Below are 17,649 nucleotides of genomic sequence, written 5' to 3' on the forward strand. Positions count from 1 at the left end.
TACACTCTAATCGACAATACTCAGCATGTTATACTCAATAGGAAAAAGGAGGAACACATTAGAAATTTAACAACTGCTGTGATAAAATTATACTGCGAAAAAGAATTACCTGTTTTTGTTAGCAGAAGGTTATCCAGATGTCTATCTCCAACACCAAGGATGTAAGTAATTACACAATAACCAGCTGTAACAAATAAATATCAATATAAGTACCTTTCCTGGAGAGCAACAAATTTCACATAATTAAAAACAGCATATGACATTATCTTATTCCTTGTTCACAAATAACAAATGTACCATCGAGTCCGAGGACAGGGGTCGTGCCGGTGAAGAATCCTAGAGTATCAGCACTATGAACATTTGAAGTAATAAACTAAAACTCTAAATTTTATTCAGTATTGCCTAGATTTTCTTTTCTGCCTCCACAATTATATGCCTAAGACTAAAGGACTAAATTCATTAAATATTGGGATTAAGATACTTCAAAGAAAGAGTAAGCATTCTGAGCAGAAAGAACATACATATTTTCATATACGTGTATTTATATACATACATACACACACACATATATTACATATATTCAGGGAGATTTGGACAGGCTGGAGAGCTGGGCAAAGAGGAACCTCATGAGGTTCAAAAAGAGCAAGTGCAGAGTCCTGCACCTGGGAAGGAACAACAAAATGCACCAGTACAGGCAGGAGATGATCTGCTAAAGAGCAGCTCTGTGGAGAAGGACCTTGGTGTCCTGGTAGATAAGTTACCCATGGGACAACAAAAAGCCCTTGTGGCCAAGAAGACCAGTGGTATCTTGGGATGCATTAAGAGCAGTGTCTCTAGTAGATCAAGGGAGGTTCTCCTCCCCCTCTACTCGGCCCCAGTGAGACCTCCCTGGGAATATTGCGTCCAGTTCTGGGCTCCCCAGCTCAAGAGGGACAGGGATCCACTTCAGAGAGTCCAACAGAGGTTACAAAGATGATTACAACACTGCAACATCTGCCTTTTGAGGAAAGACTGAGAGGCCTGGGGCTTTTCAGTATAGAGAGAAGACTGAAGGGGGTTCTAATTAATGAGGGCTGGGCACCAAGAAGGCAGGGACAACTTCTTTTCACTTGTGCCTTGTGATAGGACGAGGGGAAATGGATTCAAACTTGAGCACAGGAATTTCCACCTCAACATGAAGAAGAACTTCTTTACTGTGAGGGTTACAGAGCACTGAACAGGCTACCCAGAATGGCTGTGGAGTTTCGTTCTCTGCAGACTTTCAAGCCCTGTCTGGATGCCTTTCTGGGTGATCTGCCCTAGTTGTTTTTTGGGTTTTTTTTGTCCTGATCTGGCAGGGGGGTTGGACTCAATGATCTTTGAAGGTCCCTTCCAACCCGTAATATTCTGGGATTCTGAGAGTTTGAACTTAAGATTTGAAGACAAAACTATAAACAGGCATTAGACACTGGTATGAATCTGAATGTATGCATCAGCAGTATTCACAAACTAAGAGTAAGCCAAGCAGTGATAAATTGTAACCAATGTAAACCATTTTGATTCTTACTTCCATCCACTAACAAAACAGTCTGAAGCAGTTCTAAAGACCGTGTCATCAGAAAGAAAAGGGAAAAGGAGAAGGTACTATGGAGCAACAACTGAATTACTTATTTTTTTCTATTGAATAAACTTGTTTTAATTTAATGGACAGCAGTTGTGACATTTTAACATATCCATCAGCTTACTGATCAAGAACTCCATTACCACTTTTTCTTGTATTCTAAAAAGTCAAACGTAGCCTCACTCCCAAAAACCCCTCCATGGTCTAAAAATAAATTATTGTATAAATGCTTCAAATCTCCCTGAATTATAGAGGTGCAACCTCATGATGCAGAAGAAACCTCAGGTACCAAACTACCAACCGTAAGACTGTAACTCACCACAGCTCTTAACATATGTGTCCATCACTTCTGCACTTATTCCATGAGGGCCAGTCTCACTAGGTGCATGTTTTCTGAAGAAGTTCTGGAGGATATTATCAACAAATTTAGTTACTACACATGATCAGAAACAGTTATCTGAAACAGGAGCTTTAGAACTGGTGGAAAAAAAAAATTATATCCAGACCACAAATGGCTGTTACTATGATCTGCTACACAATGGCTCTCAAATAACCTAGTACATTCTTACTTAAATTTGTATCACTTTATTTTCTGTCTTAATTGCTATACACTTTTACTTAATAGACACAGATGTGAAATTCAAATAGAAAAGCAGTGTTCTTTACTAACAGCTTCACAAAATTAACAGTTCATTGGAAAATAACTATGAGTGCAAAACACTTCCACAAGAAACTGTGGAACTAACAGTTCAGCTTTTACCTAAATTTCAGACAAACACCCTTACAAAGTTTGTCATTATCCATTGTCAAATTACTCAATGTTCCAATGTCTTCAGTGGAGAGGAGAATTTTACAAGGGTATATAGCAAGAGGACAAGGGGCAACAATGTCAAAGAGAAAGAGGGTAGATTTAGATTAGATATTAGGAAGAAATCATTTGTTCTGTTGGTTATGAGCCACTGGCACAGGCTGGCCAGGAAGCTGTGGCTGCCAGCTCCCTGAAAGTGTTGAAGGGCAGGTTGGATGGGGCTTGGAGCAACCTGGTCTATGGGGAGGTAGAAGGCCGTAGCTAGATGATCTTTAATCTCTCTTCCAACCCAAACCATTCTGTGATTCTATGATAACACAACCAACCCCCACTGAGTTTAGTGGAAAATTTAAGTTAAATGGACATTTCACATTTCCTGTAAAATGTGGAAAGGGTAAAAAAAGTCCTTCCTACTACTCAGAAGAAAATCAGGTCTTTGTTGACTCATACAAAAGATGAATAAATTATATCCAAGCCTAAGCACAAGTTTCTTCCAATAAGCAAACATAAAGGTAAGCAAGCACCAGAAAAGGTACTTTGTAAGTATCTGAATGACAAATGCAACTAAAATCCACATGAAAAAATAAAATAAAATAGGGGATTCTTACAAAAGAAAAGTAGATACTGAAGGAAGGTACCTGCAGGTTATTTAAGAAAGTTCTGCTTGCAAAGCAAGAATGTAACATGTACCAGGAGGACTGGATGAAGTGTTAATTGTCTTTGCATACAAAAGAACAAGCTCTGCTGAGGTATATTTAAGAAGCTGAAAGAGTAGAAATCTTCTATTATATGAAATATATTATATGAAAATGAGTAAGTGGAAGGAAGTGTTTAACTGGTTAAAAGGATACGAGAGAGATCTACTTTTGGTGCTCCAAAATTTTACATGTTGTATATATAAATTTAAAATAACAGACTTCAGGCCATCCAAATGCTAAACTGCAGAGTGGAAGAGATACCTCCAAAAGACCAACTGTAATTTCAAGATTGATAGAAATTGTTGCTGGAAGGTACATAATATTCTAACTTCAAAACATTTTTTTTCTTTCCTGCAGACATGCACTACTAGCCAATATTAAGTTATTTTTTATTCTTTAGATACAGTGCTCACCTTTATTAAAACAGCTCTTGACACCCAAAATGAACTTTTACAAAAATAATAAATAAAACTTTAACACCTGTAAATGTTCATTCAGCTTTTATTTCCTTGGACTACAATGCCCAGCTATTTTAACAAGCTTCATAGTACAGAAAATTTGTGCTCTATAATGTATTTTGCCATTGATCTATGAAGTAATCTTAGACAACATTATTTTGGAGTATTCTTCATTTACATCAGCAATTCTTCACAGGAAGAACTGCTCCTTATGTCTGTGCAGCAAATAATACAATGGGGCACTGGTTTTAGATTCAGATATGATGTTGTATGTAATTGCAAAACTACAATTTTTCTAGCATTTCTAAATATATAATTTTATAAAAACAGATAAAGGACTAGAATATGAGTAATACCTTTCCAAGACTACAAAGGATTGCAAAGAAAACACTTTTATGAACTGACTATTGGATGAGTAGATGCAGGTTATCACAATTTTTACAAATGGAAAAAATAAAAAAAACTTATGCAACTTGATGCTGGTCACCGGTTTCAGAAAGTATATGAACAAACTATTTTGCTGTTTCATTTAAAAAAAATAAAAAATAAAAACATACTTCAAAAAAGTATCAAGGCAAAATTACTGAATGAATGAGAAACACTTTAAAACAAACTAGTACAGAAAAGTGTCATGCATCTTCCATCCATTGCTACAGCAAAGCCAGAATTTCAGTATCACAGCAACATTACCCTTAATTATTTAATGGCATAGCTTTCAGAACATGAGATATTCAAGAGGCAATCTAAACATATTTTAAATGCAAAACATGTGTTGTCAATATCCTTATTTTTCAAGCTGTTGTTCATTTTCTAACAACAAATACCAAAATCTATTGAGAGACTGAAGACTTCTGTATGAGATCTAAGCTTGTAATTTACACTGTTTGATCAGAAAATGACTTAAAAATCCCTTGTCACATACCTGTATACTTTCCTCAGTAGCAAGAACTTCTGCAACTGGTACTGACTGAATAAACTGCATGAAGCCTGTGACCAAAAAAAAAAGAGGAAAAAATAAATCTCCAACACATGAAACATCCAAGCTCCTCCAACACCTTTATTGAAGGGCTACACTGATACATACTTACATTCAACTGCTTCACATTGGCAAAAAAAATCTTTTGTCTCCATTTTCTGCCTTCAGTAATTCTAAAACAACTTGTCACTATCAGCAAATTAGCTGCAAAAGTCTGTTGTTCCAAGTTTTCTTGAGAAGAGATAAACCAATAGCTTTCTAAGTATTTATGCAAATGTATTAAAAGTATAGCCAAGTTTGGTACTTTTTTTTTTTTTTAGGTTTTTTCCTCCACTTCATGCAAAGATCTATAAATAGGGTCACATCTATAAATGTGTCCTGCTTCACACAACCTAGCAGCAAAACCAATACCACCGATTGTCACATATTCCAAAATCCAGACTAGGCTTCTTTTATTAATATATTTGAGTCCCCTGTGAATACTGTGGTCACTCAGTTTACTTCCATGACTTACACTACAACAAGATTTTCTTAAACATTTGATCTCCTTTTTAGAATACTGTACTAATCAAAATATCTCCCATGAAAACAAGTGTATCACAACAGACTATGAACAGAAGATTCTCCCAGTACTACTATTTCCTAAAAACAAAGCGTTCATACCATGTTTTGTACTAGTCGCCAGCACTTTATAGGGTGTCAGCTTCAAATCCAGATTCTCTTTTCTTAACAGCTGGAAAAAAAAATAATCAAAAAACCAAAACCACATGAAAGCAAAGATGAATGATACAATAACATAAAAGCAGATTCTATTTCTAAAAGGAATGTATATTGGACATTGATCTTATTGTTCACTAAAATTGTAATGAGTGAAGGCTTGTTTGCCAGTTTATTTATTCAAATCTACACAGGACCATTGCAGGTCTATAAAGAAAGAAAAAGTCACCCGAGATCTGAGAACTGTGGCATTTTTTAGCAATATAATGTCCATTTAAACTTTTTAACAATCTTGCTCTCACCGAGGAAAACCAAGAACACAGGATAAGGATGTGCATTAATAATTCTCACCTTATCCATGAGTGAAATAATCTGAAGAATAAGTTGATCTTGACGTAAATCATCACCATGCTTAAAAATTACAGGATATTTGCCTCCATCTTCCGTCTTGAAGAATAACTGAGCAGGCATTAAGGCACTCTGGAAAAGGAAACTTAATTCTACTAAGCCGGTTCACAACAATGTTCATATTAATGTGTTGATGCAGTAGAGTTCTAAAATCTTTTTTTTCTGCACTGTAGATCACAAGCAAATTAACCCAGTATCAGGTCCTAGGACTCAAATATCAACTTCAGTTAGAAAAAGTCTTAGAATAGTCCCACTGCCAACCGTATGGCAGTAAGCAGCAGAGCTCTTTTTATATTCCTCAAGTTTAGGCAATAAGAAGCAAATCTTAAGTTTATAAAAGCAGTTTCTCACTGTCTAGGACTCAACAATTAGAACATGCTATTTCCAGTTACCAAGTGTGATAGTCTTTTTTTTTTTAATATCTTACAGCTTTCCTTGTTTTTGTAGCAGGGGTGAGAAGGATATGTTCCCCATCCCACCCCCTGCAGATGAAGAGGAAAGGACAGATGGATTCAAATTTTGTTTGTAGGCACGTGATTTAAATCAACACAGAAACACTATGCAAAAGGTCACAACAAAACAACTTTAAACTGACCAGATCAGAAAGAGGCATAATTACAGGGTAAACATCAAATAAATGCTAGGAGCAAGACATCTTAAACAATTAATTGCTTCCTTAATCTATTTAGTAAACACAAAAACACCTTTTACGTTGTTGTTTGAGAAAGTCAATGTAATTGTTTTCAATTTCTCTGCATAAAATGGGTTGAAGGGGATCAATTACCTACATGAATGATTTCATCTACTGCAACTGACCTAGTCACTTGCTTTAAAACCAAAACAAAATAAAGGAATACAAAGTTTACTATATGAGCAGTTACATCAAATTCTCCCATGCAATGCATGTTTTCAAATTAAGTTTGATAAATAAAGGAAAACATATTCTTTAAACAGTCCTATACAAGCTGCCACGTGATGTCCAAAAGCACCAAAAAACTAGCTATTCTTCCCTCTTTGGGTTTGTATGGTTTTCATCTAATAGTACTGATTGAGAGATAAAGGGAAACTTGCAACCTTTCAGAATCAAGAGGATCAAAAGAACTTCTGATTTTATAGTAAGTTACATCTCAGATTTCTGGTCCTAAATTTTCTACATTGCTGCAGAAGACAAATATGAACTATCTGGAAAAACAAGAGGCGGTATGGTAGAAAACCATGCAAAAATGTCCATCTCAAATTAATTAAAGTAAACACGAATTGTAGCACTATCAACATGCACCCCGTCAAAGTTTGAAACTACTGGGCATAATAAATTTATGAGGTGACAGAGATGACAAACCAATATGAGTTCTCACAGCAGCCTGAAAACTTTTTAATTGGTAGAGAATGCAACCTGGATTCAACTTAAAAAAAAGAGTGTTTCACAAAGAAAGTGAGTTGTTTAATTATTTTAAGAGCACACAGCCATTACATTCTGCCTCAACTATGTCAGTTCCTTCAAATCTTTCAACTGATGTTTCTAAGGTCTGTGCTCATAAGGTCTGTTTGTATTTCAGCTATTCAGAAGAACTCACCTTGAAGAGTGTGGCTTTTTCAGGGATTATCCCTTTGATTTTCACCTGAGGCTCCAGAGGAAGTGGAATAAGTTCCATATCCGCTAAATTCATCTTCTCGTTATCTGCTAACAATGCCTGAAGTCTCTCATTCTAAAAGGATAAAAAATTGGTTTTCAAAAAAACAACAATAAAACACATACTAGGTTTCTATGAACATTTCAAAAGTTTTTTAAGTGTGTACTATTAATAAATATCCAATTTATTAAAATCTTTACTCTTCTGAAGTATCACGGTTGTACTCTTAAAACCCAATGAAATAAAAATTCTCAGTTTGCAGTAATCTGAATAAGAAGGCAAATACTCCCTCTCATCTAAGTATAGTTAAGCAATTTTATTAAGTGCCAGGTATAGTAGACTTACACAAATGTTCTGAACATGTAGCTTAGCAAATAAAAGTTCTATTGCTCTTGGAACAAATGAAACCTTGCTGCTAGCCAAATTTCAGTATCTACACTGGCATATTTCTCACACCTTAAAAACCTCTGCAAATTTCCCATATCCCCCATAAATTCTTCAGTTACATCATCAGCTATTCAATTGTTTTCATATCTTCCTTTTGCCAAAATGTCCCAATTTTATTTTTTTTTTCCAAGTGGCTCTTCTGTTTATAATCTACAAACTTTCGTAACACTTTGGCCCTCTGACCCATCTAAGCCTCTAGAAACTTTGTTCGATGTTAGCTAAAATTATTTCATGACAGGTGTATATCTATTATAAATGTCAGTGCCAGGAATTTTTAGTGAAAGGCTATGTTCCAACTGTCACATCCCAGCCAGAGATTAGTTTTCCAAACCTTTAGTTACCTTTTTCTTTCGATTCCCACTTTCACGCTGTACCGCTTTCATTACATGAACCAGCCGATCTACAAATGTCTGCTGGGCTGCCAACAACGAACGCATAACTCTTACAGACTTATCACCCTAAGTGAATTAAAAGAAACAAAATCAGTTCTTTGTTCTATAATTATTTTATCCAGAAATTATTTCTTTATGTTTAGACCTTTGGCCTTCTAAAAGGTATGCGAACCATGATCAGTTTCCTGTCAATCCAAAAGGTGTTTTCTGTAAAACACAATCAGAATCACTGCAGCAGGCAATCAGCTATCTGATCTACTAGTGCACTTCAATTTGCATCAACTATTTCAGTGGTGCACAGCCATCTATGACAAACCTGTTCACACAGCCAAAATAAGTTAGTGAGGATAAGCATGTGAAATAGTCTTATAAAGTCTTATAAAGTGTAGGAGTCAGATTTGAGTGACATCTCTTAACATGGTAATTCTGAGGAAGTGTAAGATATACTAACACCAGGAAAGGCTGCAATATCTGCTACAAATTATAGACGGTAAGTCACAAAATGTTTTTTTGTCTGTTTGGATTTGCTTTTCACCTCCAGCACCCTCTGCTGCTGATACAAAGAACAACACTGCCCGGGAATTAATGACAAGTCACACTAAACTGTTTCAATTTACACTGCAAGGACAAGTTCTTCCAATAAACAAATATTAAATTTTAAAAAATGGATACACAACACAGACGATTTTAGAACCAGCATGTTACTAATGCAAATAAGCATGAAAACGTTCTCAAACCTTTTTTTCTTTCATAGTTTCTTTGGTTTACAAACAAACTCAAAAATCAAGCTAAAGGCAAAACTTTTTTTTCAGATTTTCAATACATCTGACATGGAAAACTGTCCTCCTTCAAGGCATCTGTACCTCTTTAAAGAATGACTATCCCAAAAAAAAATAACTATTTCCTTACACAGAAACATTACCTTCAGCAAAGCCTGACTAAATCTTCGCATCACATTTAAGTACATTTCGTGAGTCTTTGGGTCCCTCTGCTGAGTGTCTTGGTCTTCACACTCCACTATTACATACCTGCAACATAAAAACAATCTAAGTTATGCTGTACTACAGAATTTGACTGAAATAACAGTAGCTATGTGTTAGAGGCCTGGAACCAAAAATAAAGACAATCTTTGAACGAGGCATTCACCAACAGACAAACTCCTCAAAATTGCTTAGTCAAATTCCCACCTGGATCAGAAGTCTATCAAAGTTCCTTAAGTCTTTCACTTACAGTGAAGTGGCATCACTCAGACAGGATGAGTCAGAAGCCCAAATCATATCAACATTCCAACCAAGCAGTGCAGGAGTGGACATCCTGTTATGTTACTACCCTTTACATAATATAGTGGCTAAACCACTTGCTATTCAAGTATACCTGCAAACCCAGGAAGAACCTCTTCTGTTCCCTATTTTACCATTAGCAATGGTGGAAGAGACAGCATTGGTCCTGAAGCAGCTCTGCGAAGTCCACATTCCAAATAAGTTTTTATTTTGAAAATTATGATTCAGGTACAGGATTTAAAGAATACCATTTGTGACAGTTATACTAAAAAATTATTTTGGCATGTTAAGAAGTTGTTTGGAATGCTTTCATGTTTACTTCTATTTGCAGCACTGACAAGTAGAAAGTAGCTATGCACACGTCTTCCTTCTGTTGCTCAGTGCATCTCCTAGTACTAAAAAGTACTACTGTTTTTTACCCGTTGCTAAGAAAGGAAGAAATTAGCAAGTCGGGTGCTATGGATTTGAACTCAAAAGTGACTCCACACGTTCTAGAAGCACACGTAGACTTTATGCTGACAAATTTACAGAATTACCCTTTCCTAATTCACTCGTGCAGAATATCTTTGCAGCTGAATGAGTATGGTACAAGATTAGAAGTCTGTCATTTGCAGCTGATCAGATTTGACTGGTCTGATTTATAAATACACAATATATTATATACACTAAAATAAAGCATATGTATCTTATTACATCAGTATTATCTTAATTAAATCTATTACTAGACATTAATTTTAGAAATGCGCTAATATATTCTACACCACTGCCTCACCAGAAAGAAAATTTAGACTGCAGTAATGTGTAAAAATACATGCATACATTTAAAAAATTTACACATTTACCAAAACTTAAAGGAAAACAGGAAGAAATTAACTGAAACATCATTTTCATCTTGATTTGTTAAAAAGCCCTGGTTTCTCAAAGCTATCTTGAAACCAGGAGTAAGAGCAATGCTTCATACTTGGCTAAGTGTCTCAGACAGCCAAAGAGGAGACAACAAAAGCAGAAGCACTTACTTCTGTAGGCACTATTAAAATATAACAATAGGATTACTTTACAATGACAAGTGAATGAGCAGGAGGTTTGATTTTCAAGGGTTATTATACTTTTTCCATTGATTATTTTAGGTGTGTGCTGTGTCTGGATAGCTGAAACAAGCAATTGATCAGCAGCCAAGAGGATTTATGGCTATGCCATCTTTTAACAGTGGCTGCAACACTTTTATTTTGTCACTGAGAAATTGAGATGTCTGGAAAGAAAACAAAGAATAAATTGACCGTTTGAGGGTTTTTTGTGTGTTGGGTTGGGGGTTTTTTTGCCTTTTTTTCCTTCCATTTTTTTGGTTTTAATCATAAGAAAAAAAACCTTCAGAGTTCCAGATGCTTTGAACTTTCTTTAGACCAAAATTCCAAGATGCTGGAAAATATAAGTGCAGTTTCTATCTACGTTATACAAGTAAGCTAACCTACTAACACTTAATTTAATGAAGAATATTTGATTAGCTCAAGCTAATCAAAGTTTCTACCCACATCAACTCACCCTGCAATTATTTTAATCACTTAAATTTAATAGCACTTCTTTCTGAAGCCAAGCATTATCTTTGGCCGCTGCAAAATAAGCCTATACACTAACTGTAGTTAAGTCATGCACTTGCTTATTCTAAATTTAAGCTACTGAAAAAGCAATCAACTACTAAAACTTAAAAAGGCATTTACAAATGGACTTGCTCTCAGGGTAGGCTAGGATTCTTGTAGAAGTTTTATAAATTTAATAGATTTACATCACATATCACACTCTTCCTAATTCATGGCTTAAAATTGATAGTAAATTAACATATGAATATGTGTATGGGTATTTTTAATTATTAGATGTATCTACAAAGGATACAAATTAGAATCATTTGACTTAAGTTTAGCCATGTAAGGGGCATCTAAGCTCTGTGTTAAAATATGTGTGTATATACAAGTAAATAGATGTATGCATTGTGGATATGCATATACATACATAAATATATAGACATATTCATGCATACTTTCAGAGTCCAGCTCTATTCACCCCAGTTTTCTTCACATGAGATAATTTTATTTCCAACACATACTCAAAAGACATGCAAATGACTAGTTTAGGCACCACGTTTGGCACCTAAACCAATGCAGTGAGGCAAGATCCTTAGCTGCATGACCTTACTTCTACGCTATCTAGAGGAACTATTCCCAACTAAGATCCCCCCTTAAGAAAGCACACATCTGCGATGACAGTGTTTTTCTTCATAGAATAATCACAAATGCAACCTAAAAAACTCTTAGGTTAGTACAAAATTCTGTACTTCATGAACTTTCAGAAAGTACAACCCTGATTAATACCAAAGTGCATAACCTTAATATTCTAGTTAACACTGTCAAAAAACTAGAAACACAAACCAAACATAAAAGTAGAGTAGAAATTCACCTCCTTCCCACACCATAAACAAAATGGATGACAACTTCTAAATGAGTTAGTTGTTGTTGGTTTTTTTTAAACACTGTACTTAATGCTCTACAAATCACCTTCTGTTGTCTACTAGTAAAGCACATTTGTGCATTTTAAAAACCAGAACTCTCCTTCTACTAATTATTCTGTTGAAATGCGTATTGTTTGAAATCTACTACTTCATCCTGACAGAAACTGAGATTCACAGGTTCTCAAGACAGGCCATCTTTTGCTGTACATCCTTCTGGGCTTTATAGCTTTGATTTCAATTAGACTTAAGATGCCGATACAGTATGAATAAATAGTTTCTAACTTACCAGTATAAGTAGTTTGCCAGAGTGGAATTTTTGCATGCTCGTGAAATCAAGAAAGTGCAAAGGTCTTGCTGGAAGGGATTTAAGGAAAGCAAATACAAGTTATAAAGAAGTCGGAGCCCTTGGGAGAAAAACACCAAGTATTTGCAGGGACCTTTGAGAGATACTTTCTTTTCTAAAAGCTGAATACAATTTAACCTAATATTTAAACTCTATCAGTTTTAATGTTAATCCAAACAAGTGCAGTGAGAACACTAGAAATGAAAACACACCTGCTACTATTGTAATGTATTTATGAACATGTCAGAAGTACATTATTTTCTCCAACATGAATCTTCAATGTCAAGTTTCTATTTATCATGTATTATCCTTTCCTCAAATGTAACTGCTGTAAGATTCAACCTCAAAAGGGACCTGCTACCTTGTTTTACCTCCACAGGATCTGGAACTCATGAGGATATTCTATATTTCAACATAAGGAACATATCTGTAGAGGATACACATAATTTAGTTACTTTTTCAAGGTTTAATATTCCAACTAACAAGAAATCTGTATCTTTACCAATATGCTCAACTTGAGACTTATTTTCTCAAGTACTAAGGCCTAAGAAAGGAAAATTTGCAACAGAGTAATCTCTAGCTCAAAGACTAATTAACTGCACATCAGATTAAAATCAGATTCCCTGAAACTGTCTTTTTCTTGTAATTCTCCCTTTCTCCAGTCCCATTTTTCTTACTCTTCTAGTGGTGGTATAAATTGAGTATACTCTTTGGCAGATATAAATCAATACAGAGTCTCACTCAGGTTTAATAGATGAAACCCGTACCAGAGAACATGGGTACAGGAAGAACAGACTCCAGATATTAAAACCTTTGGGTAACTGTTTTCCATTGAACAATCTGCTTTGAAACAGCTCAGTACATGGCACTGTCAGTACCTAACTAGCCTGTGACAGCCTTTGTAGTAATTTTCTTCTTTTAAAGAAAATTTATTTCATTAAGAATTCAGTGCTCAGTCCCCCAGTTGTGGAACAAAAAAAAAAATCAGTTAAGCTATTTCTGTTTTCTTAGCATTTAGTTTGCATTTACGTTATTTGAGTACTTTACGTATGCAGCAAGACACAGTAGAAATATTCCAATATTCACAAACAAAACCTAATAACAGTACAATGTCACTAAAAAGCCTGAAGTATCAAGAGTACCAGGTAACACATTTAACTTACATCAAGGTTTTCATTGTCTGAAAGCTCCTTTGTCTTAGCAGTTAGAGGTGGTGAGGAAACAGGTGGAACAGGATTCATGATCTGGGAACTACATAAAGGAAATCAAGTAATTGTGGAAACAGCAATGCATTCCATTTGCACAGCATAATAAATCCAGAAAATTGGAAAGGAACTATCTCCATCCCTCTTTCAGAACAAACTGCATGAACAGCCCCTTTGACAGCTGCAGTACCTGAAAATGGCAAAAATCTGTGCCTGGATAGCCATAAAGTTTATGGCTGTGAAGGACATTCACTTACATCAAGCTTAGCATTTTGTTCCATCTTCCATAAAAAATAAGCAGACATGGATGGAAATTTAGTAAATTCACATTTTCAGGATAAGCTTTTTTAAAATGTTGTTAAGATTAAATTGCTAATACACAACACCTGCAAGCACTCACCTCTGCAGTGCCATTAGACGTAACAGAGTAGACAACTCCAATGCTTGCAAGGAAAAGATTACCTAACAATAAATTTACCTGAGAGGAAGTAATCAAACAGCTCTACAGATGTCTAAGTGTCACTGCAGTCTCAAAATATACCCTGCATCCCAGGACATTCACTCTAGAGCTGAGCAGCAAGATCAATTAAAAGCAGTATACTTGTAATATGAAAGTATACTCTAGTGACACAAGTGATTAGACTCTGAAGCTTAAGAGTAAAAATCCTGGAAATTTCTATTAAGAATTGACAGCAGACTTCAGTTAACTGAGTATGGCTGCACCCTGCTTAAATAGCACATTAATCAGGTATTTCTGCCTTTCTTTAGGATTCCTGCAAGAATAAAAAGTGCTCCCCCAGCTCCTTTTATATTCACAGGACTCGCCCTGCACCTTCTCTTTCAGAAGCAGGAAAAAGTTTCTTTCCATTTCAGATGAATCAGACTTTTAGATCCATAGTCTTCAATTGAAGTGGGAAGTGGAGCCTCATAAAGCAACTTCACTGAAGATCCCCTAACTTCTGAGAGAGGAAAGCAAAGCCAGTGTTTTCCCTGCTCTCCAAAAGTTGTCTTCCTTTCATGTAGTAAGGTCAAAGGCCAAAACTTAAAGGTTAGGAATGATTGCTCTCTAAACTATTTGTCATCAGCAAATTCATTATATGAAAGCTCAAGGGTTTGGCTTTGTTTTGTTGTGTTTTTTTTTAATATAATGTCATCAATTCAGATTACAAATCAGGATGCTGAATATGCAATGGTCCCTAGAAATGAGAAAGAATTTCAGGGCTTGAAATGCTACATTGCTGCTTTTCTACTGGAAATCTAAGCTTCTTACCTGTCTATTTCTGCACCATTAGTTCCAGATGTTGTCATGCTTTCTGACATTGAACCCTGACTGTCCCTCTTGCTGGGTTCCAGTCCATTTTTTATATCATCAAAGTTTTCATATTTCAGTGCCTGGACTAACTGCAGCAGGTACATCAGCAAATCCTTGTGGAGAAACAAATGAAAATTAATCAAGGGGTCAGTTAAAGCTGGCTATGTCAATGACCAGCCCAAGTGCACAGAGCCCTGCCTCGGGATAGATGAGGAGCCAACCGGGAGCTTATGGGTCAGGATTAAAGGGGGCGTTACAAGTAGGCATTAGCTACAGGCCACTCAACCAGGAAAACTGAGAAGATGAGGTCCTTTGTAGGCAGCAGTAACCTAACATTCAGAAGCCCTGGTCTTCATGGAGGACTTAAAAACCCAGTACCTGTTGAAGGGACAACACTGCAGTGCCTAAGTAATCAAGGAGGCTCCTGGAATATGTTGATAACTTCCTTCTCCAAATGAGAGAGGAGCACAGGAGGAGAGATGCTATGCTGGACCTTGTTCTCACCAAAAAGGATGTGGGGAATATTCAAGGAACAGCTCCTAATAAGCTAAGGAGCAATGCGTCCCAACAAAGAGGAAGTCAGGCAAAAATGCCAGGAGGCCTGCATGGGTGAACAAGAAGCTCCTGGGCACTGTCCAAGCAGCCAGGTACCAGGTTAGGAAAGCTAAAGCTCTGATAGAATTCCATCTGGCCTTGGACACCAAGGGCAATAAGCAAAGCTTCTATAGTATGACAATGATAATAGATCCACAGTGATAATTCAGACCCCATGGACAAGATCATGGGACCTGATAAAATCAGGTCCTAAAGGAACTAGAGATGAAGCTCATGAGTCATTATCCATCATACTTTCAAAACTCTGGTTATCCAGTGAAGTCTCCACTGGCTGGAAAAAGAGGAAACATAGACCCTGTTTTCAAAAAGGGATCTTTTTAGAAAGACCTGGGAAACTACAGGCCAGACACTTGCACCTCTGTGTCTGGAAAGATCATGGAGCAGATCCTCCTAAAAGCTCTGCTAATGATCATGGAAAATGTGGAAGTGGTGTGTGGCAACCAACATGGCTTCACCACGGGCAAATACTGCCTGACAAATTCAATGGCCTTTTACAATGTTGTTACAGTGTCAGGTGGACAAGGGGAGAGCAAATGGTATCATCTACCTGGACTTGTCTCAAAAGACATCTCTAAATCAGAAAGATATGGATTAAATGGATGGGTCACTCAGTGGAAAAGTAATCGGTTGGATAATTGCACTCAGTAAGTAGTGGTCAACAGCTCACTGTGAAGATGGAAACCAATGACAAATGGTGTTCCTCAAGTGTCAGTACTGTGATACATACTGTATCTTTGTTGGTGACATGCACAGCAGCATTGAGTGCAACCTCAGCAAATTTGCTGAAAACACCAAACTACGTGATGGTTGACATGCTGGAGAGAAGGGATGCCATCCAGATAGTCCTTGACAGGCTTGAGACATGAGCCCATGCCTACCTCATCAAGTTCAGTAAGACCAATACATAGCCTGCACAGTAACACAGTTAGAGGCTTGGCAGGGAATAGATTGAGAACAGGTCTCAGGAAAAGCACTTGGGCATCTTGGTGGACGAAAAGCTACGTATGAGCCAGTGATGCATACTTGAAGCCCAGAAAGACAAGCGTGTCCTGAGCTGCATTAAATGAAATATGGCCAGCAGGTCAAGGGAGGTGATTCTCCCCTTGCGCTGTCTTAAAATCCACCTGGAGTACTGTGTCCAGCTCTGAAGCTGCCAGCAAAGGAAGGATATGGAGTTCCTGAAGCTAGTCCAGAGGAGGGTCATGAAGATGAGAGGGCTGAAGCAGGTCTGCTATGGAGACAGGCTGAGAGTTGGGGCTGTTTAGTTTGGAGAAGAGAGAGAGAGAGGCTCTGGAGCGACCTTACAGCAGCCTTCCAGTACCTGAAGGGTTCAAAGGGAAGCCAGAGTGGGATTTTTTTACAAGGGCATGGAGTTATAGGACAAAGAGCAATGATTTAAAACTGAAAGAGCATGGATTTTGGTTAGACATTACGAAGAAATTCTTCACTATGAAGATAGTGACACACTGGAATAAGTTGCATAGAGAAGCTACAGATGCCCTCTCCCTGGAAGTGTTCAAGGCCAGGGTGGACAGGACTTTGAGAAATTTGGTCTAGCGGGAGGTGTCCCTGCCCATGGCATGGGGTCGGAACTATCACTGGCTGTTCCCCCAGAGAAAATTATTGAGTGCCACTTCATAATAAGAAAGCTAAGCTCCATAAAGAGTTCATAGCAAACAGCATCACAGTGAAGGTCTTTTTATTTTTCTCATTATTATTATTCACTGAAATGCCTTAAAAAGTAGCAAGCATTTCAAGTACTCAATGAGACCAACTGATTTTCACATGTACCCACAGACCAATGAATACCTCATCATCAGCCTGCTGAAGCCTGGCCACAGCATAACGCCGAACTGTTGGATTGGTGAAGTGAGACGACAGAAGTTCTAGAGAATCTTCCACATCCATGGGCTTCCACTTTCCCAGTAGCTCCAGTGCTTGCTTTGCCTCTTGGGGTAGGTCCCAGTTGACACATTTTAAAAATTTTGTCAAGGCCTATATAGAAAGGGATTGAACAAAAGCCAGGCTAAACAAATAATTTAGAACACAATACAGACTATTTCAGTTGGAAGGGACATAAAATAACAATCTAATCCAACTGCCTGACCAATTCAGGGCTGACCAAAAGCTGAAGCACACTGTCAAGGCATTGTCTAAACACCTCTTAAATGCTGACAGGCTTCAGGCATTGAACACCTCTCCAGGAAGCTTGCTCCAGTACTCAGCAACCTTCCTGGTAAAGAAACGCTTTCTAATGTC

The 17,649-nt window shown here is 37.0% G+C and overlaps 1 protein-coding gene across 1 annotated transcript in view; it reads right to left on the bottom strand.

Moving 5' to 3' along the window:
* The window catches only part of PIK3C3 (phosphatidylinositol 3-kinase, catalytic subunit type 3), a 74,339-nt gene that overhangs the window by 35,616 nt on the left and 21,074 nt on the right, over positions 1–17,649 (bottom strand). Inside the window, exons 11-22 of the mRNA XM_010005040.1 lie at positions 17,200–17,385; positions 14,734–14,888; positions 13,422–13,509; positions 12,202–12,269; positions 9,058–9,163; positions 8,085–8,201; positions 7,240–7,371; positions 5,609–5,737; positions 5,204–5,273; positions 4,487–4,551; positions 1,920–2,004; positions 110–184 (exon numbers count right to left, since the gene is read on the bottom strand). Coding sequence (XP_010003342.1) covers positions 110–184; positions 1,920–2,004; positions 4,487–4,551; positions 5,204–5,273; positions 5,609–5,737; positions 7,240–7,371; positions 8,085–8,201; positions 9,058–9,163; positions 12,202–12,269; positions 13,422–13,509; positions 14,734–14,888; positions 17,200–17,385 — 1,276 coding nt within the window. The remainder of the gene's footprint in view (positions 1–109; positions 185–1,919; positions 2,005–4,486; positions 4,552–5,203; positions 5,274–5,608; positions 5,738–7,239; positions 7,372–8,084; positions 8,202–9,057; positions 9,164–12,201; positions 12,270–13,421; positions 13,510–14,733; positions 14,889–17,199; positions 17,386–17,649) is intronic.

This window comes from Chaetura pelagica, unplaced genomic scaffold (assembly GCF_000747805.2).
Source record: "Chaetura pelagica isolate M959 unplaced genomic scaffold, ChaPel_1.0 scaffold121, whole genome shotgun sequence".
NCBI classification, from domain to species: Eukaryota; Metazoa; Chordata; class Aves; order Apodiformes; family Apodidae; genus Chaetura; species Chaetura pelagica.